Source organism: Vipera ursinii (genome assembly GCF_947247035.1).
Source record: "Vipera ursinii genome assembly, chromosome: 2".
Lineage (NCBI taxonomy): Eukaryota > Metazoa > Chordata > Lepidosauria > Squamata > Viperidae > Vipera > Vipera ursinii.
In genome coordinates this window covers 124,067,121-124,093,033 of record NC_139513.1, presented here as the reverse complement: position 1 = coordinate 124,093,033, position 25,913 = coordinate 124,067,121, and the positions used below count along the sequence as shown (strand labels likewise).

At 44.1% G+C, this 25,913-nt stretch overlaps 1 protein-coding gene across 1 annotated transcript; it reads right to left on the bottom strand.

Moving 5' to 3' along the window:
• Positions 1-155: 155 nt before the first annotated feature.
• NOTUM (notum, palmitoleoyl-protein carboxylesterase) lies at positions 156-15,172 on the bottom strand (the record flags this gene model as incomplete). The annotated part of the gene is made up of 11 exons (XM_083353099.1): positions 156-655; positions 1,088-1,135; positions 1,665-1,812; positions 2,354-2,454; positions 3,477-3,668; positions 4,610-4,712; positions 7,257-7,315; positions 8,910-8,970; positions 11,092-11,187; positions 13,722-13,774; positions 14,817-15,172. 11 exons carry the CDS (start codon positions 15,170-15,172, stop codon positions 349-351), a joined length of 1,524 nt encoding a protein of 507 aa, XP_083209225.1. The 3' UTR covers positions 156-348.
• Positions 15,173-25,913: the final 10,741 nt, after the last annotated feature.

The window sequence follows — 25,913 nt, the reverse complement described above, 5'->3', positions numbered from 1 at the left end:
TAAAAGAGCCGAGGTTGCCTACCCCTGGCCTAGACATACCTTGGAAATGATGAAATGCATGAAGGCCCTTATGGGTTCTTGAAACTGGAGCTTCTAGGCACCCGTTACTTCCTATAGATTGTCCTTGTGAACAGAGGTACTGCTTGGCAGTAATGTGGAGGTAATGCTTCATTTAAGTGGGTAGATGAGATTCTGTCCATTTGATTCTGATAGGCTAGTTATGCAAGAGCTATGTGCGTTAGTTTGGCTACTTATGCCTGTAGATCTTTACGTGCTGTACGTGAGCAAAGAAGGCAGAATGTTTGGGTGTCTCAAGAGTCAAGCCGTTGTCATTAAGAGAATACACTTCTAGCTAGCACTGCTCAGCATCCCTAGAAGTTTACTGGGCTCCAGCCCTTGCTGCTGTGCCATCTTCTGCACATCAAAACCCATATGCATGAGAAATTGGATCACATTCATCTCTTGGCCGGTGTATTGGTCCCGGATGGTAGGGCATGATGGGTTACAATGCGGCCACGGGCAGCTGTCAATCAGATGGACTGGGCAGCCTTTGAACAGGGCTTTCCCATTCTTATTGTTGTCATGTAGACTGCGATCCCAGCAGTGCAAAGCTCGGGGCAAAGAGGTCCCTTTCACTTGGATGTCTGTCCAATGACTGAAAAAGCAACCCATATAGATGAAAGTGTGTGACAATTTGCATGCTACTTAGAACATTACCTTAGAGGTGACTAATCACAGGACAGGCATAACTCAAAGAGAGTCTATTGAAACCAACCGTTTATTCTCAGTATCCAAGCTATATTTAGTCTTTTTAGAGCAAAATATCAATCCTGCCCACCCCACTTTTCCTTCTTTTTAGCAGTCCGATTAAAAGGCATGGGGTAATTTATGTCACCTCTACCAATCACAAACGCTTATAAATGTAAGTTACCCAGAAATCTACAAATAGACTGTAGATTTCAATTTATTTTCTGCTCACCGCCCATTTAGCCAGACTTTCTTAATAAATAACTGAGTGAATGCCTTTCATTTGATAGAGAAGAAATGAGAAAATAGGACATTGCACCTTTCCACCCTACATACTTACTTGCGTGTTATGATCTCATGAGACAAACAAGCTGGAGCAAAGCTGGCTCTGAATGAGAAGGGGGAAAAGTCATAAAATCAATGTGATAGAAAAAGAAAGAGTTTGGTATGTCTTTTTTACCAACTTTGAGTTTTTTCATAGTAGAAATTAGGCATCTTGCTGCAACAAAGTTACCTATAAAAGTTGCTAGGTGGAAGAAGCTTAGATCTTACACCTGAGTTGCTTTGAAGCACTATGCTTAACATAACATAGAGAAGCTAAGTCACCACAGATTTAATTTCATTATCTCTTGTGACTGGGTATTGTGAATACTTCTGTCATGAGAAAACAGCTGAGTCATATGACAGGAATATAAAGCCAGTGTCCTTATCTTAATTTTAGCAGAGTAAAAGGCCTGAGATGCAGTGCTGATTCCCACTAACAGCAATACAAACAAAAATTTTAACTGAACAAGTTCTAGTGTTTATCTAACACTGTAATGTATCATATCATTGGAAGATTTTTTTAAAAAAATCCCTAGACCCCAGGAAAGGAAATCTCCTTAAAAGGAAATTTAAAAACATGAAGCAAAACTAACGTCACATCCTTGAGAGTATTCCTCAATTCGCGGCCCAGGTTTTGGATATAAAGCCACTGTCCTTCCTGTACAGGCTGGCCAGTCAAATGTACATTGTCCACAGTGAGTTGAGCTTCATCAAACAGCCATTGCACCACAAAAACAGGAGCTACAAAGAGAAGAATTTAGTACCAATAGCATCACTTATAGGGCTATAAACTTACTGGCTTAAGTGATAAACTAAGTAACCAAGAACGAATTAGACTTCTTTAGTATGTGGAAATTTTAGAAAGAGAAACAAAAAATTAAGGATAAATATTGGTATATCCTGGTATGCCATGTAACATTTTCTTGTGCATTTACTATTAAATTCATTTTTATTTAATCACGCGGTAGTCTTTATTTGCTAAATCGTATATGTCTCTTGCAAGTTATTCCACACTTTCTTCAGTAATTAAAACAGTCTTGCTGACCCCAAACCCATCCCATTTATACTGAAGTATTAAAGTAATATACATATTTATTTGTATTCAGCAAATCAATTAAGAGAGTAAAAATCACATAATTAACTAAATCAAAACCTTTATCTAGTTGACAATACTAGCAATGCTTAATAATAGCCACTTAGCATTAATTATACTGATAAGGAGAATTTGTCTGAAATGCATTTCAGATATCACTCAGCAATAGGCCTTCACTGGCACACTTACATCGGAGAGTAGGATAAATTTTATAGCCAAAGAAACAATTCCATTCTTCTCCTTCTCTAAACTGCATTTTGCAGCGTTCAGGAACAAGTCCATGCCAATATCTGGGAGTTAAAAAAAATTAGCTGGAGTTAATTATCCAGATTCATTCTACTAGAAATAGTTAACTATGCTATATAGAATTTCTTGGACTGAGAGGCAAGAGTATGTAAATTATGAGGGGTCCTTGGTGCTCTCTGAGCCTTGCTTGTTTTCTTGCAGACGTGCCATTACTCAAACTAGGCAACTTCATCAGTGCTAGGACTAGGAACAGCACTGATGATGTTATCTAGTTTGGGTAATGAAACGCCTGCAAGAAAACAAGCAAGCTCAGAGAGCACCAAGGACCTCTCATGTCAGCCCTGACCTACAAGTACGGTATTCTGCTTTATTAGTATGTACAGGGCTTTTTTTCTCATACAACGCTCAGAACGGAGTTCCGGCACCTTTTTTGGATGGAACCTTGTAGGGTAGGCAAGGCGGGTTGTATGACATGTACGAGTTCCAGCACCTTTTTCTTTTACAAAAAAAGCACTGAGTATGTAAATTCCAAAAACAGTGGACAGTAGAGGGCAGACAAATCACACATTGAAAATGTATATAAATTAAAAAAAAATTAAAAAGGTAAAACTTTCCCCTCTTCTGTTGAGTCTGACTCTAGGGGGCGGTGCTCATCTTTGTTTCCTAGCAGAGGGAGGCAGTAATGTCCAAAGAGGCTTCTGTGGTCATTTGGCCAGCATGACTACACACTGAAGGTGCCTGGAACGCTGTTACTTTCCCACCAAAGTGGAAGCTATTTATCTACTCACATTTGCATGCTTTTGAACTGTTAGGATGGCAGGAGCTGGGGCAAGAAAAGGAGCTCACCCCGTCACGTGCTGCTTGCTGGAATGAAATACACCTTAAGTTTCTCTGTCTATTGATAGATTACTAGAATTTCTACTGTGTACTTTTTACACAGCCACATTTCATGAATATTACTTAGCATTCCCTGAAGACTAGGTCATCTGAACTATCAAGGGAAAGCCTCACTGGATGTTTCACTCCAGTTTTAGATTTCCAGGAAAGATGTTAAAAACTTCAGTACCTAATTCCTCTCCTGATGGCTTCTGTGGGGGCGCAGGTTATGGTATCAATGCAGTCTGTCCTACGATATTGTTTATTATCCAAGAACCAGCCAGAGTCTGCAAGGCCACGGACCTGAATCCCAGGATACCCCAGCTCTTCCAGCTGTTCAGCCACTCGATCCACATTCAGGAGGACCCCCGTTCCACCAGCACTGCAACGACAAGTGAAGTCTTTGAAGCAGAACTCCTCCATATTGTTACCTGCAGAACCGTGCTTGTAGGCAAGGTCTACACATCACATCAATTAATGTTAATTAAATACCAAGTTTAATTGCTTATTCATTTGTTCATTCCCTGGGCCATTTACAATGCTTTAAAAAAAATCACATGAATTCAGAATGAATTTAAAATGCAATAATTAAAACACATAAGCTAAACAAAAAGAAGCCAGAATAATTAGCAAGATTTTAAGCAGCATATCTGTTAATGAATTGATTAAACAGTAGTTTTATCTGGAGAAAACAAAAATGTCTTTGGTTCTGAAAAGACAACCAAGTGTACTTCACTGGAAGACATTGCAGAATGGATATTGAAAAAGCCCATTCCAGGTAGCAACTCACTGCCCTGCTGCGTAAGACTGATGTCACAACATTGTACAAATGAGTGATATAAATTGCTATCATTTGTATAGTGACACAAGATCTGTGAGCTCATCATGGCTTCCATTGAATGCTTACCATGAGAGGGCATTGGCAGAATGGCCTCAAAAATGATTTTATCAAACAAGAAAAAACATAAGGGAATAGATTTTGTAGGTCGATTCCAACATCTTAAAATCAGGTGGACAATTGTCAAAACATGTTTTGAAGACTGTGCTCTACCTGTGAAACACCCTTCCCCAAAAAATCTCTCTTGGAGCTGACATCATGTTCAGAGCAAAAAAAAACCCACCCTATTTTGTTTAACTGGGCATTTCAGCAAGTACTGTTAGTCATAGTTATTTATAGGTATCCCTGAGTTCCATTTCTTACTTTAAAATTTTGCTTCTATTATTTTTTTCTTTATTTACTTTTGAAATGTTTTATTAATACCCTTCAACACCTCACACACAAGCATACATTTACTAGATGTGTCTTCATAAACAGACGTATACCTGCTTCCTGCCAACAGCAACACCTTGGCATTTCCAAGGCCTTTCCCCAATAATTCCTTTACAACTTCTTGTATGATGAGAGCACCCATGAAGACAAATTCATCTGTAGGAAGTTAAGGGGAGGGAGGAGAGATTAAAAAAAACAAGCATAGTAAGTAAAACTGATGATTTTTTTGCCACTCCTGTTGAAGATATGGAGTAATGAATATTGAAACATATACTTTTATACCATAAGTTACCAATGAATGTTCAATGGAAAAACGAATCTAGCAAATATTGCAAGTCTGTTACCATGCTTCAAATCTAAATTCTTTTATTTATTTGCTGAGTGTGACAAACTGGACATTCTCTCCCTTTCATATTCTTTAATGTTTACGACTAGTTTTTGAACATTTACTTGCCTGACCTCCTAGGTACATGGTTTATAAGCAGATCAAAGAAAGAACAGAATTCTGGGGAAAGCTTCTTAAAAAATAGCAGTGAGATGGATCTCTATCCACAGCAGGGAATCTGAATTATGGTATATACTTCTCCTATTTCAGGAAAGCAGAACTGGTGGCCCTCAAAATATTGCTGGACTTCAACTCTTATCTTGGCCATGATAGCTTCAATAGCTGGGAGCTGAAGTTCAGCTGATCTAGAAGCTACAAGTTCCCCATCCAAATACTGGAAGAGTAGAACAGAAGACCGAAAGAAGAAGCACCTGTGAGAATGTCCTGTTGAGAAAGATTGTAGCATGCTTTGGCAATTGCCTGCCTCTGCTTCCACCCAACCTGCCACTGGAAACTGGGATTGTATTCATAGAATATCTCAAACTATGATTTAGCAAAAACCAACAACAACTGCCTGGTCTTCCAGACTGTGTAAAGGCCTTGGTCTTAGTTTACAAACCACAGTGGATACGCTCACAAATACGATAACTCTGTGCCAGAATCAAACCAGTTATATTATGACTCGTTGCAACATGAGAGTTAGGCTAACGTACTTTACATCTTTTCTGTCTTAAAAAACTAGAAGGTTGAAGAAGAGAAAATATAGTTTCAACCAATTTCAATTGAGCCTTGGTGGAGCAGAGGGCTAATGCCTCCTTAAGTAACACCAGCTGCCTGCAATTAGTGCAGGTTCGCATCCCACCAGGCTCAAGGTTGACTCAGCCTTCCATCCTTCCGAGGTAGGTAAAATGAGGACCCAGATTGTTGGGGGCAATTAAGCTGACTTTGTAATAATGCCGCTTGGTGTGTGTGTGTGAAAGCCCTAATAAGCAGGCATATACATAGAATGAAGGCTACTGCTAAGCTTGTAAGCCGCCCTGAGTCTTCGGAGAAGGGCGGGATATAAATGGAATTAAAATAAAAAAATAAAAAAATAAACCATGACCTTCAGCCAACATAAAGGATGTCTTATGATGAAAGAGAAGTGCATCCTAGAGAAGTAAGGCTACATCCTATTGTAGAATGTAGAAAAGAACTACATGTAGAGACACAGTTCTTGAGGATACTACTTGGGGAGGGTGTCTTCGTTTTTGCATGGAAAACAGCGGAGGGGCTTGACAGTGCCACAACTTCCTCAGTTGTTTTCCATGCAAAAGGAAAACTGGGAAGATGGCCAATCCCAGTTCTCTTGCACAACGCTTGTAGCTCAGGATCCTGAAGCTCAAAGCGTTTGGCCATTGTGGTCCTCCCTTGAGAACAGCTGCCTGGAAAAATTGCAAAACATAAGGGTGCAAGGATGGAAACAATATCCTTTATTCCTAATGTAATGTGAGGCAAACTCTTCCTTAAGGGAATACAGATAAGGCAGTTAAATAGCGGTGCTCAGAAAACTTCCTCTATTGCTGTCCCTGAAGTCAAGGCAGGAGATCAACCCACTTCAAAAAAGGTAACTAACTGAAATAAAGGATTTTTTTTCCTATACACCTTTCCCTTTTAAGGTTAGAAATCTTTCATTTAATTAGATATGAGTCTTGCCAGATAGCATTGTGAAAACTGATATTCTTCGTGCAAGATCATTCCAATATTAGTGATATCCAGGAATCTGTGGTGTCAGCTACGGACACCAAATGGAAGATAGGCATCCTAAAGAGAATATAAAATTCTAGAAAGAGAAATACAAAATGTCCACATTTATCAATTAAGTCAGTTATGTTGAAAAGTCCCAAAATTTTAAACTGCCCAAAGCTGTTCTTTAGTCCAAAAGCAAATGTTTCTTGGTCACTTATCATCCAACATCGTCCAGACGGATGTTTCTGTTCACGCAGTGCCTTCCCATGCCATCTGTGATAGATCTAGATGGCAATGGCCCTCAGGCGCATGCACAGATATCAAGAACTTTCTCGATTCCGTTTGGAAGCCCTGGCACCATTTGGTCTTTCCTTATTTCAAGTTTAGCTAAATGAAAGAGTTGCTCAGACCCTTGAGATGCAACCATTTCTCTCAGGCTGTTGCTCGGTTACTCCCATGTGGGGTTCTGAACCGTGACAAAGCAGGGCTTGCAAGCGGATGCATTATCTCTAGAGGATATTTATTATTTCTTCCTGCCCGCTGGCAAGAATCCTTTCTTCCTTTGCACAACTGTGGAGAATTCAGGCCAGATTCCCCCTTAATGCATAATGCCTGTTTGGCAGCAAGAGCCTGTCAGAAGCACTCACTTTTCTCAGTTTTGGCAGAGGCTCCACTCCAGACATCACTTGAGCAATATGGGATGAAACTGCAAGAGAACAGATGTACTTGAGCACCAATATTCTTTTGATATGCATGGAAGGGTAAGACAAGAGTAAAAATCCAGCAAATTAAACCCTAAGAGCGATAGGAGGAAATTGTTTAAGCTCGGCTCACTCAGATCTGATGGTACCAGCTTTTTATACAATAACTGATATCCCAGGGCATGAAGCATCAAAGAAAAAAATATGAAAATTCCTGTAACACTTTGAGCTAAATGCCAGGGAGCTGCAGTTGGTCAAAGTTTAGTGCATTTCCAATACATGTTTAAGAACAGAAACCAGGTCTTTATTTTTATTTTTATGTCAAGCATGGAAAACGTTCAGTAATTTTAAAACTCTCATAGATCTGCATGGTAAATGCCACTGTTTTGATTCTCTATTTCTATTTTCTCCTCTGTTTTTGGCTCCATTAAAGCTATCAACATCATCTTACTTGATAGCTATACATGAAGACTTGGCTATTTGAACTTGCCGGCCTGGACTGAGGGAGTGGGATTTTAGATTTTAAATTTTAAAAATTTTAAATTTTAGTATGTGTTTATTGTTTAGGGCTATTTTATTTAATCTCATTTTAATTTTTATACATTATGTGTTGTTTATAGTGTTTTAATTGCCCTGTACAGCACCCTGAGTCCTTTCGGAGAGGGGCGGTATATAAATCCAAATAAATAAATAAATAAATAAATAAATAAATAAATAAATAAATAAATAATCAATCTAGATCCTTTTTGAATTAGAAATTACTCTTGCTCAAGAATGTCCCTGCTATCCAAAAACAATGCCATGCAAGGGAAAAAAAATATCCTATTGAATAGTACAGCCATTCTAATTCTAATCAGCCATTCTAACAACATTTAACTACATACAGACAGTAGCCCGCAAGTTGGCTTTCGGGTTAATGCCTGATATTTGCTTTTATTTCCCAAGTCTGCTATCCAATCATCCTAGCCAGAAGTCTTATTTACATGGGACTATGTTACTTTTTAAAAAGGCTTAGTATGAATTTATTTTCTGGACAAACTCTGTGTACATGGCACATAATCAAAATAAAATTTTCAGGTCAATTACTCTTATAGGAAATACCGAAGACTACAGTTCCTCAGGCGTAAAAGTGAAATCCACCCTCACTGGCTTCTCCATTATGGCCAAGCCATTCTGCATTTAGAGATCTAGCAGTGGTGCTTCCAATACAGCCCTTGAGTAAGGGAAAAGTACAAAGGCCTTAGGGTAATACTGTTTTTTTTTTCTTTCCAGCCTACCCATCTATGGTATTTCTGCCTTGCTGGCAGGAATCAGGCAGAACATCAGATCTGACCATTAGGATTTTCCCTCCTTATTGTCTTTAAATTGTTTTGGAAGACTTTCTTAATGTACTAACCGTCCACTCTGTCTGGCAATTATTCTCATTTGTAAATTTCTACTCATGCTTTCTTTATAGGAACATTATAACTTGCAAGCTCTGGTCCTTTGTTTTTTCACATGCAGGCTAAGTTCTCCTTTCCCCTGGTTTACTATTCTTCTATCTTGTTTATTTTTGCTTGACTATTCCATTCAACTCCCACAGTTGTTTATTCTACTTACACCATATTTGCATTCCACCAGTGAGGATTTTCTTCTGGTTGTGATGACAAAATGCCTGTTCCTGTAGATGGAGAAATATATATATACTAACGCATAAAGAAAAATATCTTTAATGCAAAGAACAAAGAAGATTCAGTATTAATACACTGACAGATGGTTAAAAAAAACATTTGTAGGTATATACGCCAGAGCATCCAAAACAATGCAATAGTCACAATAAAAATCTCTCAGATTAAGACAGGAAATTATTAGATTTAACACTTCATTTTTGTATTTCATGTGTATAAAAATAGAACCTATACAAGTGATATTTGAAAGATTTCTTCTTTTTGGTCTAAACAGGCTTACATAGCGGAAAACCTAAACATGTACAATATACTTAAATGTAACTCCAGCATATTCAGGGACCCTTGTTCTCAGATATGTTTTGGATAGACTACAGCCTCTAAAAGTTTTAGAAGTAAAGAACACACTGACTCATCTAAGCAAGGGAACAAAGGAAAATTAACAACATGCTGAGCATTTTGAACATAACTGATTATTAAATTAGGCATTAAGATGCTAACACTGTCACAAAGTATTGGTGAGCCAGCAAAAGTTGGCCAATCTCCATTTCTGAACCGGTGCTTTCTCCTATGATAATTAAACCTGCCATATAAGGACAGCAATGTTTTATTAATATTGTCTGGATATATAAGATCTCAGCCAAAGAAAATAATTTAGTTTTTGCAAACCATCCTTCAGATCCTCAGATAACATGCCCAGTGTTGGCTAAGGATAAGGTGAGCTGTGCGGTATTCCAACACCTTTATCCAGCACCAAGTAGAGAAAATGATGCCAACAATGCACTGTTCTTAATTCCTAAATATAGGCATAGGTATATCTCATTTTTATGCCACTTTTCCATCTAGATGTACTCAAAACACATATGGGAATAAAGTAAAAGAAATATATAACCAAATATCACTACAAATTTCAATTCTATATGCAAATATTTCATTTAGCAGTGTAATCTAAAACAGATTATGATTATCTATGAGGAGGTGGGATTGAAAGAAATTGATCTCTTAACTTTATCTAAAGCCCTGTTGCTTCATACCCAGATTGGCAAAAAGGAAAGTGGGTCCCTTTCCCCCTCTTGCCTCACTTCTGTAACACGCATTTGGGAATCTGCATGCTTCTGCCAACCTAGCAGTTCGAAAGCACGTAAAAATGCAAATAGAAAAATAGGGACCACTACGGTGGGGAAGGTAACAGCATTCCGTGCGCCTTTGGCGTCTAGTCATGCCGGCCACATGACCACGGAGACATCCTCGGACAAGCGCTGGCTCTTCGGCTTTGAAACGGAGATAAGCACCGGCCCCTAGAGTCGGAAACGACTAGCACGCATGTGCAGGGGAACCTTTACCTTTACCTTTTTATGTGGTGCAGCAAGAGAGGGGATACATCCATCTAATTATTACTCTCACTCCTTCCAAGGCTAGTTAGATCTGAGATTAATATTGCTCTCTAACATAAAAAAATATTTCAGATTCATTATCACACAGCCCTTCTTGCAACAGAAGTATCCAAACTTGGTTGTGTAGTCTAAGACTGGCATTTCTATTTCATACCATTCTAGAAAACAGGAGATCATAGATTTAAGTTATGGAAGGGGCAGCTTCTGATTGAAAAAAATAACAACAGTGGAGCCGATTACAATTGTCAATGGAACCAATTAATCAGAGAGGTGGTGGGCTTCTTTTTACAACATGAGTTCATACTAAGTTTAAACAGTCAGCTGTCAACAATATATCAGTTAGAATTAATACTCTAAATAAAGGGCTAGATTTAATGACTGCAGTGGCCTCTTAAGATTCTACTCAAATATTTCCCATTCTCATAAATTTATAGAAGATCTGCTTTGCAAAGAATGAAAAGATTTTGCACTGGAGATTTTGCATTTCTATTAAAATTCAAAATAATTACACGCATTATTTTGATTCTGGTATGTTACCTGTTGTTTTTTTTAAAAAAAACCTGTGTAAATACTAAGTGAACAAAACAAACATTATTTCAGATGAATAACAGAACATTACTAAAGATAATATATATGTATTCATAATTAGGCATTTATGTACACAGCAGAAACAATCTATAATTCACAATGTAAATCTCAGACTAATAGGAACAAAACATTTACCAGTTTTGGTAAGGGGCCACTCCTTGGAACTCATTAATCTCCTCATTGTTTCATAACGAGAGTTGCAATTCTCTCTGCTGAAGCAATACCAGCCTCCTGCATCCAATAACAATAATGATGATGATGATATCTCAATAACTTTTTCCTGTATCACTAATTCACATCATTTTAGGCTATAATTTATGAAATAGACGCCTGGTGGAATTAAATTAGTCATAAAATTGTTTTTATAACAGTTGATATTATTTTTCCTATGCAAATTTATAGATCAGACATATTTTAAAAGCTATATAAAATCCCACATAAAGTAAACATTGAATCTAATTTGATCGAGACCTTAAACTTGTCATAGTATGCAAACTTCCTTTGCAATAATCCCATCTGAACACAGCAATATTATGTTCCTGTAAATACGAAAGTATGTATTGAATAGGATAGGACTGCATTGTAGTCTATCACCTTTGCCATCTTTTTAACATCTACTGTAAAAGTAACTAGCAACCCAATACTGATTTCACTGGCAGATTGCTATCTTTTTCATAATACAGCACGTTCTGCCTTGAATTTCTTCCTCACAAATCATGTTTGCTTTCATTCAGCTTTCTAGTACCTTTCAAAGAATTAATGTCTGTGCCATTGGTTTTTTCATATTACACCCTCTTTTACCTGGAAGTGATCCAATTAAAATAGGATTGCTTTATTATTTTCTGACTGAGCAATCAAATGCCAATAACGATAGTTCTGCTCTTTACAGGGCACACAACAGGCATATTCCTTAGGATAGGATCCATGGGTGTAAATCCTATAGGATTTGCTTCCAGGTCATAACCACAAAAACTTGACTCTGCCGTTAGTCTGTGAGTAATATATATATTATTACAAATTACATATACTACACACACACACACACACCTGTTTTTCCTTATTAGATTCAAAGGTATACGTTGAGGGTTGAGATGAAAAACCAAGGACTACCTATGTAGAAAATGCAGGATTTCTGACAAGATTCTTGAAATTAGAATAGAGCTATTTGACAGTTCTTATTTTTCTTGTTTATCAGAATAATAAATGTAAAAATATCACAATAGTAATCCTTAGACAAAAGTTGATAGTTCCTTCCAAAGTAGCATAATATTGTTGTCCTAATTGTTTTTATCTGAAACAAAATTTCAATGAACTTAGCGGGACTTACTTCCAAACAGATGGTTTAAGATCAAAATAGACATGTCCCAAAGGTGCTTTTCCAAAAGGCAACTGGACTTTCTTTGGTGTTTTTTTCCCTTGAAAATGTTTTGCTTCTCATCCAAGAAGTTTCTTTAGTTCTAACTGAATGGTGGGGAATGGAAGGATTTATATTCTTTGCAGTCATCTAGTTGTCAGCAGTCTGAAGGTTGCTCATTAGCGGTCATGTTAGCTCTCTGAGCATCATTCAGTCCACTTGAGGGTTTACTGTATCATCAGAGACACCTGAATCAGTGTGCAGATGGGGTGGAACCTTCTGGGGACTGCTGAAAAGACTCTCTTGTAAACAGAAGATAGGTAGTGTCATCTCCCTCCCCCTCTATTGAGAGAAGGCTGTTCAATTTTAACATAGTTATTAGCCTCTTTGACCCCTCTTTCAAATCAGTGGTCCTTTTTGTCCAGAATGTGGACTTTGCTGCCTTCAAAAGAATGATCTTTCTCTTTCAGATGTAGATGGACTGCTTAATCCTATCTTGATGGGCTTGTTCTCCTGTTTTGTGCCATGTGTTTGTGAAGTGGTTGTTTTGTTTCCCTAATGTACAGATCTGCACGTGTCTCACTGCATTACACTGCATAAACCACCTTGTTCAGTTTGTGTCTGGAGGTTTTATCTTTGGGGTGGACAACCTTCAGTCCCAAGAACGTTCTACCCACCATTCAGTCAGAACTGAAGAAGCTTCTTGGATGAGGAGCAAAATGTTTTCAAAGAGAAAAAAAACACCAAGAAAGTCAGTTATCTTTTGGAAAAGCACCTTGTGACAACCATGACCTGGATGATTGAGAATCTCCAGAGACATCAAAATAGAAAAGCTTATGAATTAGAAGGGGGGGGAGGAAAAAGCATCAAAACTTTCCAATTTCACAGGGTTACTGAATAAATACAGCAAAATCTAGAAAGTACAAGGATGAGATGAAATTAAAGTACAAGCAAACAGAAGAAATGGATTGATAGACTAAGCCAAGGCAACAGGATCCTTATGTACCATCCTTCCACTGTCTGGTGCCCTTCAGACATTGCATTGCTGAGTTGCGATTTTGGAAATTGTACTCAGTGTGAAGTGCACCAAGTTAGAAAACCTATGGATAAGTCTCATGGAACTCAGTGAATTTTTTTCCTATATGTAGGTAGCTCTGATTAGAATTATTGGACGTATTAGACTGTCACAAGTTTGCAAGACACATGTGCAACAATGGCGGTGAAGATGGAAGGATGAATACGTTGGTTGCAGAGAAAGCAGGCAGTACATATTAATATTCCTTGCAAACATTTGAAGAAAGCATCTGGGATGTTACTCTGTCATCTCTTGAATTTTTTTAACCTAAAGAGCCTGAAATCATTGAACTTTGCTTTAAAACTCAAGATAAAATTAAAGAAAACTCAATCTCACCTTCCAAGAATAGAAGCCACCTTCTGCTGCCTTTTGATTCTTTGAGGTAGTAGCTAAAATAAGAACAAATAGAAGGCAGCGTGAACTTAATTAGAGAGACTGGCTCGCTCGACCACAAACTCTTTGATACACCAACTCATTATAATATCAAGAGAGTTACATAAAATGCTTGGTTAAAGAACAAGAGAAAGAAACAGGATGGCTGTCAGAAGAGTTCCAAACAGAGTCTGATCAAAGGACCTTCTCAGGGGCTCAGAGCCAGGCCAAGCCGGCTTTCATCTTGCTCCAAACTAAATGCATTAAACAAATTCCTAGCATTCCTAAGTATTTCCAGGCAGGAAAGAGTTATTCCACCTGTTACTGACTGTGCTCTTAGTAACAGCCACATGGTGGAAGCAAAGCTTAAACACTAAGGATGGATTGTTTCAGCACTTTTGAAATACTAAGTATTAATACTAAATAGTTCGGTGTGTTCTCTGAAGCATCTCTTCTTGGGGTAAAAATGATGCTTTATGAAAAAAAAAGGAAAGGGACTAGCTATGCATTAAGCACACACACACACACACACACACACACACACACACACACAAAGTCTACAGGCTTGCTTAGAAAATTCAATAAGTTCTGATCCAGAGCTAAGCTCATTCTGAAAAGGCTGAGAATTACATTTTGATTAGAGCCCAGAGAAACTTTCCAAATCTTTTCAATACATTCTGCAAACATCTGATCTTTTGCACTAGAATAAATTTATCTAATACGGATCGGATATCAATATCTCAGAAATCTAGAAGACTTCTTTCCACCCTCGTCTGAGGATTTTTGTCTGCCTTCAGTTAAAGATTTGCAAATCAAGGCACCTCCGGCAGTATTGCTTTTCATTCCAGACATTTCGGGCAAGAATATATAAACGGGAGGATGCAGATCCGCAATCTGGTGCAAAGCTTTACAAATTAAGGTACACGAAGCAAAGTCGACGAAGAAGCATTCAACGAAACGTTCTCTTTTTCTACTGGGCATAAATAAGGTCCAGGAAGACGGGCAATCGAACGAAACGGAAAAGAGACGAGGCGCGGCAAGTTTGGCATCTACACTCACCCGGCGGGACTGCCGTCGTTGCAGGTGACCGAGCTGTTCAGAAGCAAGCGAAGCTTCAGCTCCTGGTGCAGATTCTGCGCGGAGCAAGGGTACAGCGACTGCGCCAGGCTCTTGATCTGAGCCATGAAACTGTCCATGTTGCCCTCCACGGCTGTAAAGTCCAGCGGGAAGCTCTCCACCGGCTGCCCGGCCGCTTCGCTTCGCTCTCGGGCCGCCGCCGCGGCGGGTTGCTGGGGCTGCTGCTGCTGCTGCTGCGGTCCACGCCGCCTCCAGCTCTTCCTGCCCTCCCCGCCAGGGCCCCAGTGCAGGAGCCCCAAGAGCAGCAGCAGCAGCATTGGCGCCCTCCCTCTCCCCATCGCGACGCCGAGCCACCTGCCGCGGAGGAAGGAAAGAGGGCCGGGAAGCGGCCCCGGCTAGCTGGACTAGGGATAGGTCGCCTGGCCTCGGGCGGCGGGATGCTCCTTCCGCCCCTGGTGGCCGAAGGCGCTGGGCGGGCTGGGGGGCTTCGGCCTCTGTGCCTGCTCCGTGCCTCGCCTCGCCTCGCCCGGGGTCTGGCAGCCGCGGCCCCGTCTGGCTCGCTCCAATGAGGTGCGAGCGAAGCGGCGTCTGGGCGTAGTTAGAGGCAGCCGGTGCCTGGCGCTCGCGCGGGCCGGCTTCTGCGGCGGGGCTCGAGGGCGCTGGGCTTTTCTTGGCGCGCGGGCTCGCCGCCTCGTCCCAAACCACAAACATGACAAGACGGGCCAGGGAGTCACGGGGAGCCCACCGGGGGCGCCGCCAGCCTGGGCGTCGCACGGGGCGGCCGCGGCCAGAGAGCCCCCGCCTCCCCTTCGCCGGGAAAGGAAGAGAAGGGGAGGAGGGCGAGGGGAGGGGGAAGGTTTCCCTTTCATTTCCCCGCCAACAGACGTCGCTCTGCCGGTCGCCCTCTTCGCTCGTTTTCCCGTCCCGTCTGACGAGACCTTCGTTAGCTTCCCGCCCAAACGCAGGGCGGCCTCCCTAGCGGGAAAGCGGGGAGGGCGAAGCGGCGCCGCTTTGAATTCCCCAGGTTTCCCGCCGTGACTTGCAGCCCGGCCGAGGGCGGATGCCGCGGCGCGGTCGCCTTCCCCTCATTCGCAGCCGGAGCTTGGGCTGATGATGGGGCGGGGGGTCGCTTCGGTGAAAGACGAGCCGCAGACTCCGGGGCCTCGGCTCTTCTCTTCGAGGATCGGCCACGGTAGCCCGCCTCCTCTTCCAGAGACACACACGCGCCTGACCGCCCGGCTCCCTCGAGTTCCGTCCCCTGCCCCAATGCGGGATGCCCTCGACCACGCAGGCAGCGCCTGGCAGCCCCTTCGGCGCTGGCGTGTGCACCGTATTGGTGGGGAGCAGCAGGCGTTCTCTCGAGCCGAAGCTCTCTTTGGGGAAAAGAGTCCACCTGCCTTCGATCCTGGCTGATTTCCGAATCCTCTTCTTCCCCACATCAAGGGCAGAATCCGACTTTTTCAAGTTTCACGGTAGTTACCGTTAGGTTTCCCATATCCGGGCTGCAAGATTCCCGGTGACCCCTAGATGGCAGCAAGGAGATAAAGAAAACTACCGGCACTATTAGCCCTAGGCCAGGGGTCGGCAACCTTGGCTCTTTTATGACTCGCGGACTTCAACTCCCAGAATTCCCGAGCCAGCTATGCTGGCTCGGGAATTCTGGGAGTTGAAGTCCGCGAGTCATAAAAGAGCCAAGGTTGCCGACCCCTGCCCTAGGCTGTCCAGCCAGACGGCTTTTGCCAATCAGTAAATGAGATGTGGGGCGAGACCCACTTTATTAATTTATTCTCAAGACGTATCAGACAGATAATAGCTAGATATCATCTCCAGATGAGCTGCCTGGCCTGCTGGACCCCCGTGAGAATCTCTCTTCTAGATAATGTAGAACTCTTATTCTGACTTATTTGGAACCATGGCAAATAATGCCAGCAGCATCAACCAAATACACAGAGATTGAAACACCCAGGATTGTGGATCTCATAAACCTCTGCTTAACTACATACTTCCAATTTGATGGAGAAATTTACCAACAAATTAAAGGGACACCTATGGCACCACGGCTTTCAGGACTTATAGTGGAAGTTGTCATAATGTCTAGAAGCATAACACTTCCACAAATACAACCAAAAATATGGATCAGATATATAGACAACACCTTCACCATAATAAAAAAGGACCAACTCGAGAACATCCACAGAACCATCAATAACATTCTCAATAAGTAGAGAAGAAGAAAACAACTCGTTATCCTTCCTGGACACTGTGATCAGCAGAGACTACAATGGCAAACTAGAAACGCAAGTCTACAGAAAAAACACACATACTAATCAGGTATTCCACTACCAAAGCAACAACCCAACCTCCCAAAAGAGAAGCTGCCTGAGGATTTTATTTAGACAAGTCCAAACACACTGCAGAACAGCAGAAAAAGGAAACAGAACATCTATACAACCTATTCTAACAAAATGGATATCCATGCAACTTTATCAAAAAGTCCCTGACCACTCAACCCAATACAGCACAACTAACACAAATCCTAAAAAGAATGACACTGTCATGGTTCTGACAGATGAAACTCTTCAAAAGAACTTCAAGGCATTGTTTTACCTTGAAGAATCTTTTATTCAAGAAACAAAGTATCAGCACTACATAGTTGAAGCCAAAAACTGAATTCTCCTCCCCTGGGCACAAAGTAGCAAAGCACAATTCCCTCCCCTAATTAACAGTCATAAATCACATTCCCCAATTAGCTTGAAGCGCAGGCTTTCTCCCCAGCTCTCCAGCCCGCCAAATCTTTATCAACTCTGGGCGCAATAACCTTGGATTCCCACGGCTGAGTTATTATTGTTATGACTAGCTGGACTCTCATCCACATCCTCCCCCCCAGCATGAACTAACTCTAAAAGCGAAAGAGAAAAGATGGCTACATTTCCATCTGTTGTCAAAGCAAGAACATCCAATGTTAGCAGCGTTGACATCCGCCCCCCCCCTCTTACAAAAAGGACAAATCCTGTAATGTGAACAAAAGCACAGGTTAGGGCAGGGGTGTCAAACTGCCAGCCCACAGGCCGGATGCGTCATCCAGAAGCCGCGCCCACCCCATTGCCGGCAATGGCGAAAAGGCTTCGATACGTTGCATGTCACATGACGTCGCGAGTTTGACATGTCTGGGTTAGGGGCTGCCTCTTGGTTTATTAGGGTGTTTCTTTTAGAACCTATTAATGAGTCTGTCAGCTTTTACATCACTAGATTTCACCTAGGTGGCCTCAGACAACTGACGTCCCTTCCATTGCACTAAGTACTGCAATTTCCTCTTAAAAATTCTAGAATCAAGAATATACTTTACTTCATAGTGAGCCTGTCCTGCCACCACAAGGGATCCAGGTGCCTTCTTAGGGGGAGGTCTTAAGGTGGAACCCTGAAAAGGTTTCAACAGGCTACAATGGAAAACAGGGTGAATTTTCCTAAGAGCCTAGGAAGTTTTAATTCCACCGTGACCGGGTTAATGATCTTTACAATGGGGAAGGGTCCTAAGTACTTCGGTCCTAACTTCTTACTAGGTAATTTAAGCTGTAAATATCTCTCTGTATCTCTCTCTGCCACTCAAAGCCATCCTGTAGCAGTTTCAATTGGCCCCAATTTCTGTTGCTGGAATAAAGCTTATTACATGAGCTAGCAACCTCCAAGTATCATTGATAGATCTTCCCCAACTTTCATCCGGTGCTTCATAAAGAGTTAAGTGGGCATCAGGTTTCTTTCTCTTCTTCTGAGTTTGCTCAGAGTCAATCCATGCACACCAACAATGCTGCTGTGGACTGCGGGGCAGGAAGGCGCCCTTCACACGGGAGGGATGGAAGATGCACCAAAGCGCCCTTCACCCCGCTCGCCTTCTGCAGATGCGGCCGGAGTCCCGGGTGGGGGGAGATCCGGGGCTGAGGCGCACCCAGGGAACCGCACGCTAGCAACTCACAACCAGCTGCTCTTGGGGGATGGAGGCATAAAGCCGGCCAGACAGGGCTCAGAGTGGTTGACCGTCCCTGACTACAGCTGTGCTTCCACCTTTCCCAGGGTGGTCCCCGCAGCAGAGCACAGCGCACCGGCATGCCCCACTGCCACAGAAGCAGCCCGCCGGAGCAGCCCCAACTCCTTCACCCCCAACAGGCCCTTGTCCCGGAACCTCCCACTGCTGGAAACCTGCGGTGGCATAGCAGGGCTTGCGAAAAGCGGGGCAGGTGGCGGTGGCTGCTCCCGGTGCCAACTAAGGGCAAGCAGGGCAAGGATGCTCCTGCTCGAAAGCCAGGATTCGGCAGCCGGCAAGCCGCTCGCGCAGGGCTCCCCCAGGAGTGGCAGGCCGAATGGGGACCGGCCTCTCCCTCTCCACGCTAGAGCAGCACCCGTGGAGGCAGCACTGCGGCCCGGCTTTCTCTTGCAGAAAGCAGACTGAAATGGAGAAAGGGAGATTGCCAGGAATGCGAATCGGCTGATCTCTCACTGCTACAATCTCCCTCGCTCAGTTTCAACTTGCCTTGCTGCAAGAGAAAGCAAGCTGAAACCAAGCGAGGGAGATTGCAGCAGTGCAAAATCAGCTGATTCGCGTTCCTGGCAATCTCCCTCGCTCCGTTTCAGCCTGCTTTCTCTTGTAGCAAGGGAAGCTGAAACCGAGCGAGGGAGATTGCAGCAGCGCGAGATCGGCATTTCTCAGCACGTGCCGATTCGTGCTCCTGACAATCTCCCTCGCTTTCCACTTGCAGAGATCGGGGCTGGCCATAAGGATCAGCTGGCAATTCCATATGGCTGCCTCTTCCAGATGTTCACGCGGGTCTAACACAAACACACACACGCATGAGGGGGGAAACAACGCCGGCTGCCTCTTATAGCTGTTTCCCTGGGTCTGACACACAAACATACGAGGGGGGAAACAACGCTGGACTGCCGGCACCTCTACCAGCCATTCCCATAGGTCTCTCTCTTTCTCTCTCTCTCTCTCTCACACACACGAGGGGGGAAACAATGCCAGACCGCCGCCTCCCTAGCAGACCTCCCCTGTGGGATGTGCTGCCAGGAAGCCAGGTGGCCTGATGAGCACAGAGGAGCCAGCGGAGGCGGGCCAGCAACACCACTGGGGCAAGGCCTCCCCACGGCTCGCAGCACCAACAGAGCAAGGGATGAACCCACGTGGCAGCTGTGGGGAGAAGAATCCTCGTGAGCCATGGTTCAGAGTGAAAGAAGGTGGTGCAGAGCTGCAGGAGGCGGTGGCTGGCCGGTAAAGCCAACAGACTTGGAGGTGCCGCTGCTGGCCTTTTGAGGCGCCATGGAGTTCCATTGATTTCTATGGGGATGCTTGGCAATTGGGGCCAATTGAAACTGCTGCAGGATGGCTTTGAGTGTCAGAGAGAGACACAGAGAGACCCAAACGCGTCTCCACAGGAGAGGCAACAAGGGCAGGAGATGAGGCAGTGGTAACTTGCTGGAAAATCAACAGACTTGGTCTCCTCTCTCTCTCTCTCTCTCTCTCTCTCTCTCTCGCACACACACACACACACACACACAGAGGGGGTAAAGGAGGGTGTCTGGCTTTAAGTGCAGGATGGCTGGTGCACGTTTTGCCTTGTTCTGCACATGCGTGTGCATGCACGCATGCGCATGCACATTTTGCAGCTCCCAGGTTTTTGTGTGTGTGACGGAACCGGTTCCGAGTGCCTCTTTTGCTGTTTCAGGTTGCCGACCCCTGGTCTAGTGTTACTGCTGCTTGGTACCATTCTTGCAGCTGATCAGGGACTGCTTGATAGATACAGGCCTGGGAGAGGTGGTCTAATCCCTCTTTGAAATGATGGACTAGGGATTGCTCAGGCCACCTCTCTATTCGGCCAGCTATCTTGTGAAACTCACGTATGTATTCCAGTGCAAGCCTGTCGGCTTGTTTTATTTTGTGGATTTGTTCCTTCACTTTGAGGGCAATGGATGGGTCGTCGAATCTTGCTGTCAGTCCTAGGAGGAAGAGATGGGGGTCCTCCAACTCAGGTGCTTGCTCATTATATAAATTGTTCAGCCACTCGGATGCTTCTCCTTCCAAGCTGGAACCAATCATATTGACCATAGCGGCTGGATTCAGATAGAAATAGGCACAGTGGTTCAAATGAGAGCGTACCTGGTTGAGGAAAAAAATCAGCTTCTCCAGATCCCCATCGAAGGTTGCTCTAAGAGCTGGCCTCCCCAATGTACATGTTGCATCCCCAACTGTTGCTGGCCTCCCCATGGCAGCTGCCACATACCCAGTTGCTGCAAGCCTCACAGCAGTTGTTGCACGCTTGGGGGCTGTTGCCACCCCCATGGCTGTTGCTGCATTGCCAGCAGCTGTGGCATCCCCAATTGCTGTACAACCCCCATTGGTCTCAGCAGCTGCTGTAATGGCACCCCCAGTTGCTGCGGGCCTCCTAGTGGTTGCTGCATGGGGGGGCTGCTGCCATCCCCACTGCTGCTGACCTGCGGGGGGTTGCGGTGCCCCTAGTTGCTGCAGGCCCCCCTGTGGCCCTGGAGGTAGTTGTTGCTGGATCCCCATTGGTTGCAGGCCCCTCAGTGGCTGCTGCATGTTTGGAGGCAGTGACTAGCTCCACTGCTGCTGCTGTACTCCCAGCGGTTGCTGACCCCCTGGTGGCTGCATCACCCCCAGTTGTTCCAAGGCCCCCATCTGCTGCTGCACATTCTGGGACTGTGGCCACCCCCAGCTCGGCTGCTGCACTGCCATCAACTGCTGGCTTCCCACCTGAGGAGGCTGTGACATCCCCCATTGCTCTATTGGCCCTTGTTGTGATTCAGGGCCAGCCTGTGGGTCCGGCAGCCGGCTCGGATGTCTCGGATGACTCAGATGAGGGGGAGGAGGAGGGTGTTGAAGACGAACTTGCTGATGATGGCTTGGAGGCTTCGCAGAGCCCCCAGCCAGGGCCCTCTTCTCAGCTGCGCGAGCCCGAGAGTGCGGATGATGATGACCCACAGCTGGCCCTGTTCAAGGACGCCCGACGCAGGAGGCAGTCAAGCAGGAACAAGCAGAGAAAGGCTGTGGGACTCCTCGGAAGGAGGCACAGGGAGGCCACGCCCTGAACTCTAAATAAAAGGAGTGTTTGGGGAAGGGCTGGTTGCTGAAAGCAACCGTTCCGTTTGAGGATTCAAGTTCCAGTGTTTTGTTTCTTGTTCTGTTGTTTGTGTAATAAATCTTGGCAGACGCTTTCCAGCCTCAGACGCTCTCCAGTCTCTACTGTTTATACAGGGGTTGCCTTTCTGCAAGGCCGGTAGCAGGCTGGTTCAGAACAGCCCTAGGCTGGGTGGCCGGTAAGCGTGTCGATCCGGGGTTTGGCTGTCCCAGAGACAGCTTGGGTTCTTATCTCGTTGTCAGTGATCTGAGCTTTTGGAGGGGTGATAACTGGAGCTGTCTCTCCCCGTGGGGCTGGAGGCCACGGTTGGTGGCTTTGAGGACAGGGAGGCTGCCTGATCTGCATAGGTGGGACTGGGGGTTCAACTTGGCAGGAGTTAGTAGCTGCCTTGCCGATCATCATGATTGCTCACATATGGGGAATGGGAAGGTTGTTCTCCACTTTTCATCTCTAGCTCTTCAAATCTTTCCACCAACTTCTCCACTGATTGAGTACGGGCTGTAGATAGGTACTTCCACTCACTCGAGTCCTCAGCAGTAGACAATTTTGTGGTTCTCCACCAGTCTGGGGAACGCAACGTGTGGGAATCCCCTCTTTGCAGCTCAACCTCGTCCACCTTCGAAGCACTTGATTGTGGCAAGGCTGTCTCGAGGTTTCTGGAGTCTTTACTCCATTCGGACAACCAGATTAATTGTCCTCGCGGCTTGAGCCTCACCCCCAACTGAGAGGCCTGAAAAAGTTCCTTCTCCACCAGTGCACTGGCTTGCGCTTCCCCCTCTGGGGTAGCAGCTGCTGTGCGGGTGCTGGTTTCAGGCATTCCTTCCCTCTCTATGCTGAGATCTTCCCCAAGTCTTTGTCGGTCTATCCCTCAATTCTAGGGACAGTGACTGGGGCTCGGGACCCCAAGATAGTTAAGTAAAAATTGTAGTTTTGGGCTTAATGTCATGGTTCTGACAGATGAAACTCTTCAAAAGAACTTCAAGGCATTGTTTTACCTTAAAGTATCTTTTATTCAAGAAACAAAGTATCGGCACTACATAGTTGAAGCCAAAAACTGAATTCTCCTCCCCTGGGCACAAAGTAGGAAAATACAATTCCTTCCCCCAATTAATGGTCATAAATCACATTTCCCAATTAGCTTGAGGCGCAGGCTTTCTCCCCAGCTCTCCAGCCCGCCAAATCTTTATCAACTCTGGGCGCAATAACCTTGGATTCCCACGGATGAGTTATCATTTTTATGACTAGTTGAACTCTCATCCACATCCCCCTCCCAGCATGAACTAACTCTAAAAGAGAAAGAGAAAAGATGGCTACATTTCCATTTGTTGTTAAAGCAAGAACATCCGATGTTAGCATTGACAGACACTGCCATACATCAAGATTATCTCAGAAACCACCAACAGACTCTTACAACCACATGAAATCAACATAGCACACATGCCAACTAAGCAGACCAAAAGACCCAACATTCTAGGCCAGACATGTCAAACTCACAATGTCACATGATGTCGCACAACGTATTGGGATGCTTTTGCCATTGCCGGCAATGGGGTGGGCACAGCTTCTGGATGACGCGTCTGGCCTTCAGGCCGGCAGTTTGACACCACTGTTCTAGGCAGACCAAAAGACCTAACAAGCCCTTAAGAAAAAACAGGAGTCATCTACAACAGGGCTTTTCAACCAGTGGTACGGGTACCACCTGTGGTACATTGGCACCTGGCAGGTGGTATGCGACCATCCTAGAGAAGTGGTAGCGGAGGACGGGAATGAGCTGAACCAGTGGCAGCACCGCACAAGCCTGAGAGAGAGATAGCTGGAGCTGCAGGGCTGTCAGGGCTCAACAAAAGCGCCAGGATCAGCACCGGCTCCAGCTGGACTTGGCGCTGATCGTGGCGCTTCTGAGCCCAGAAGAAGCGCTGATCAGCTGGAATGTTTGCACCCTGGGTTTTGATTCTGAGTCAGTTTGGTATTTTTTAAAAAAATATTTAAAACATCAAATGAATCTAAAGCAGGGCTTTTCAACCAGTGGTACGGGTACCCCCTGTGGTACATTGGCACCTGGCAGGTGGTACGTGACCATCCTAGAAAAGTAGTGGGGGAGAGGAATGAGCTGAACCAGTGGCAGCACCACACAAGCCTGAGCGAAAGATGGCTGGAGCTGCAGGGCTGTCAGGACTCAGCGGAAGCGCCAGGATCAGCGTTTCTTCGGGGCTGTCAGGGCCCAGCAGAAGCACTAGGATCAACCCAGGCTCCAGGTGGAGCTCGGCGCTGATCTCGGTGCTTCTGTTGAGCCCAGAAGAAGTGCTGATCAGCTGGAACATTGCAGCATCTCCAGGGTCTTGTGATTTACATTCAGATGCTTGGCAACTGATTCATATTTATGACGGTCACAGTGTCCCAGGGTAATGTGAAGTGACCAAAACCTGCTGGAACCACCCAGCAGGGGGAGGGGAATAAAAACCAACACCCCCCCCGACCCCTGCTACCAATCCTCAGTAGAAATGCTCACAACAGTGAAAACCTCGGACAAGAGGAAGAGCGCCGCCGGGCAGGCAAGCATCTTGCTCGGCTGTGGCTTGGGGGGCACTTTTTTCAGTGCCATTGTAACTTCAAACAGTCACTAAGGGTCGTGATGGGTCGGACACGACTTCGCAGCTAACAACAACAACATCTATTTTTTCCCACTGGAGATATAAGACTATGATATCTTTTACAAAGCTAGAGATTGAATTATGGGTCCTTTAGCTAAGTCTTTTGAGCGTTATGTTGATGAAGTTAAAAGAGAATAGGAAGATAGCTAAAACATTTTTTAGTTGTGGAGAGAGTGGCAAAAGAGTTGAGGTTTGCAGAGTGGGATATAAATGAACTTCAAGAATTATTTTATAAATCAATGGAAGACATGAGAATTGAAAAGTGTGTAGTCACCTCTTCTCTGATGAATGTATCTCTCTTTACTGAACTGTAATAAGCTCCAGGTGGTAGTCCCTTCCCCCTCCTCTGTGCCCTGATGCTTCCAATTTTACCCAACTATTTCAAATTAGAAGTAGTGCTGGATATGAAATGTGACCTTTCACCTTCTTACAACAGTTGTGATTACTGTATTATATGCCTTTGGAAATGGAGTCATTGTTTAAATCATGCAACATGGATAATTGAGCTCAAGTTACTTCAAAGAGTGTTCTTACAGAAGTTACACAGTTCTTATAAAGATGTGCTACTTTCAGACACACAATGGAAAACAGCTGTATGCTTCAGAGAAGAACACTGGCCATCCCAGATTCAGACTGGGTGAAGGAAAAAGCTCTGGCTGTATAGCCTTTTTAAATACATGCCAGTTGGTTTTCATGAGCTGTGCCTTTTCGGGTTATTATTTTAATTATTTTCAGTATGTTTAAAGTTGTAAATATGATAAATCCTTGTTCTGGCAAGTTTAAAGAGATGATCTGGGTTGCCTCTAAATCACTCAAATACATTATCTGCACTGGACAAAGGCTAAAACAGTTCACTCTGCTCCTCATTTTATACAACATTGAGAGCTGAATTTTATTTTGACACTGGTAAGAGTATACATTATCTACTGATACAGTGAAGGCTATTTAGTGGTATGCCAAGCACTATGTAGTAATACTTTGTCATTACTATGTTCAACAATTCCTGCCACTTAAGGTAATTACTTTACCAAACAGTTCATGTTTCCTGTGTACTCTGGCTAGTAGCAGCTCTCCACTGCTTTCTTAGCCTAGATATATATAATGCTTTAACTCAAGGAGCACGGAAACTCTGACACACACACATACACACACCGACCAAGCTTAATAAGGACCGTCAGCTAGGCCCATCTCCTTTCCAAATGCCTCAGTCATAAAATTTAATATGTAGCCTGTTTTAACTTAACGTTTTATATTTGCCATTAAACTTTAGAAAGTTTGAT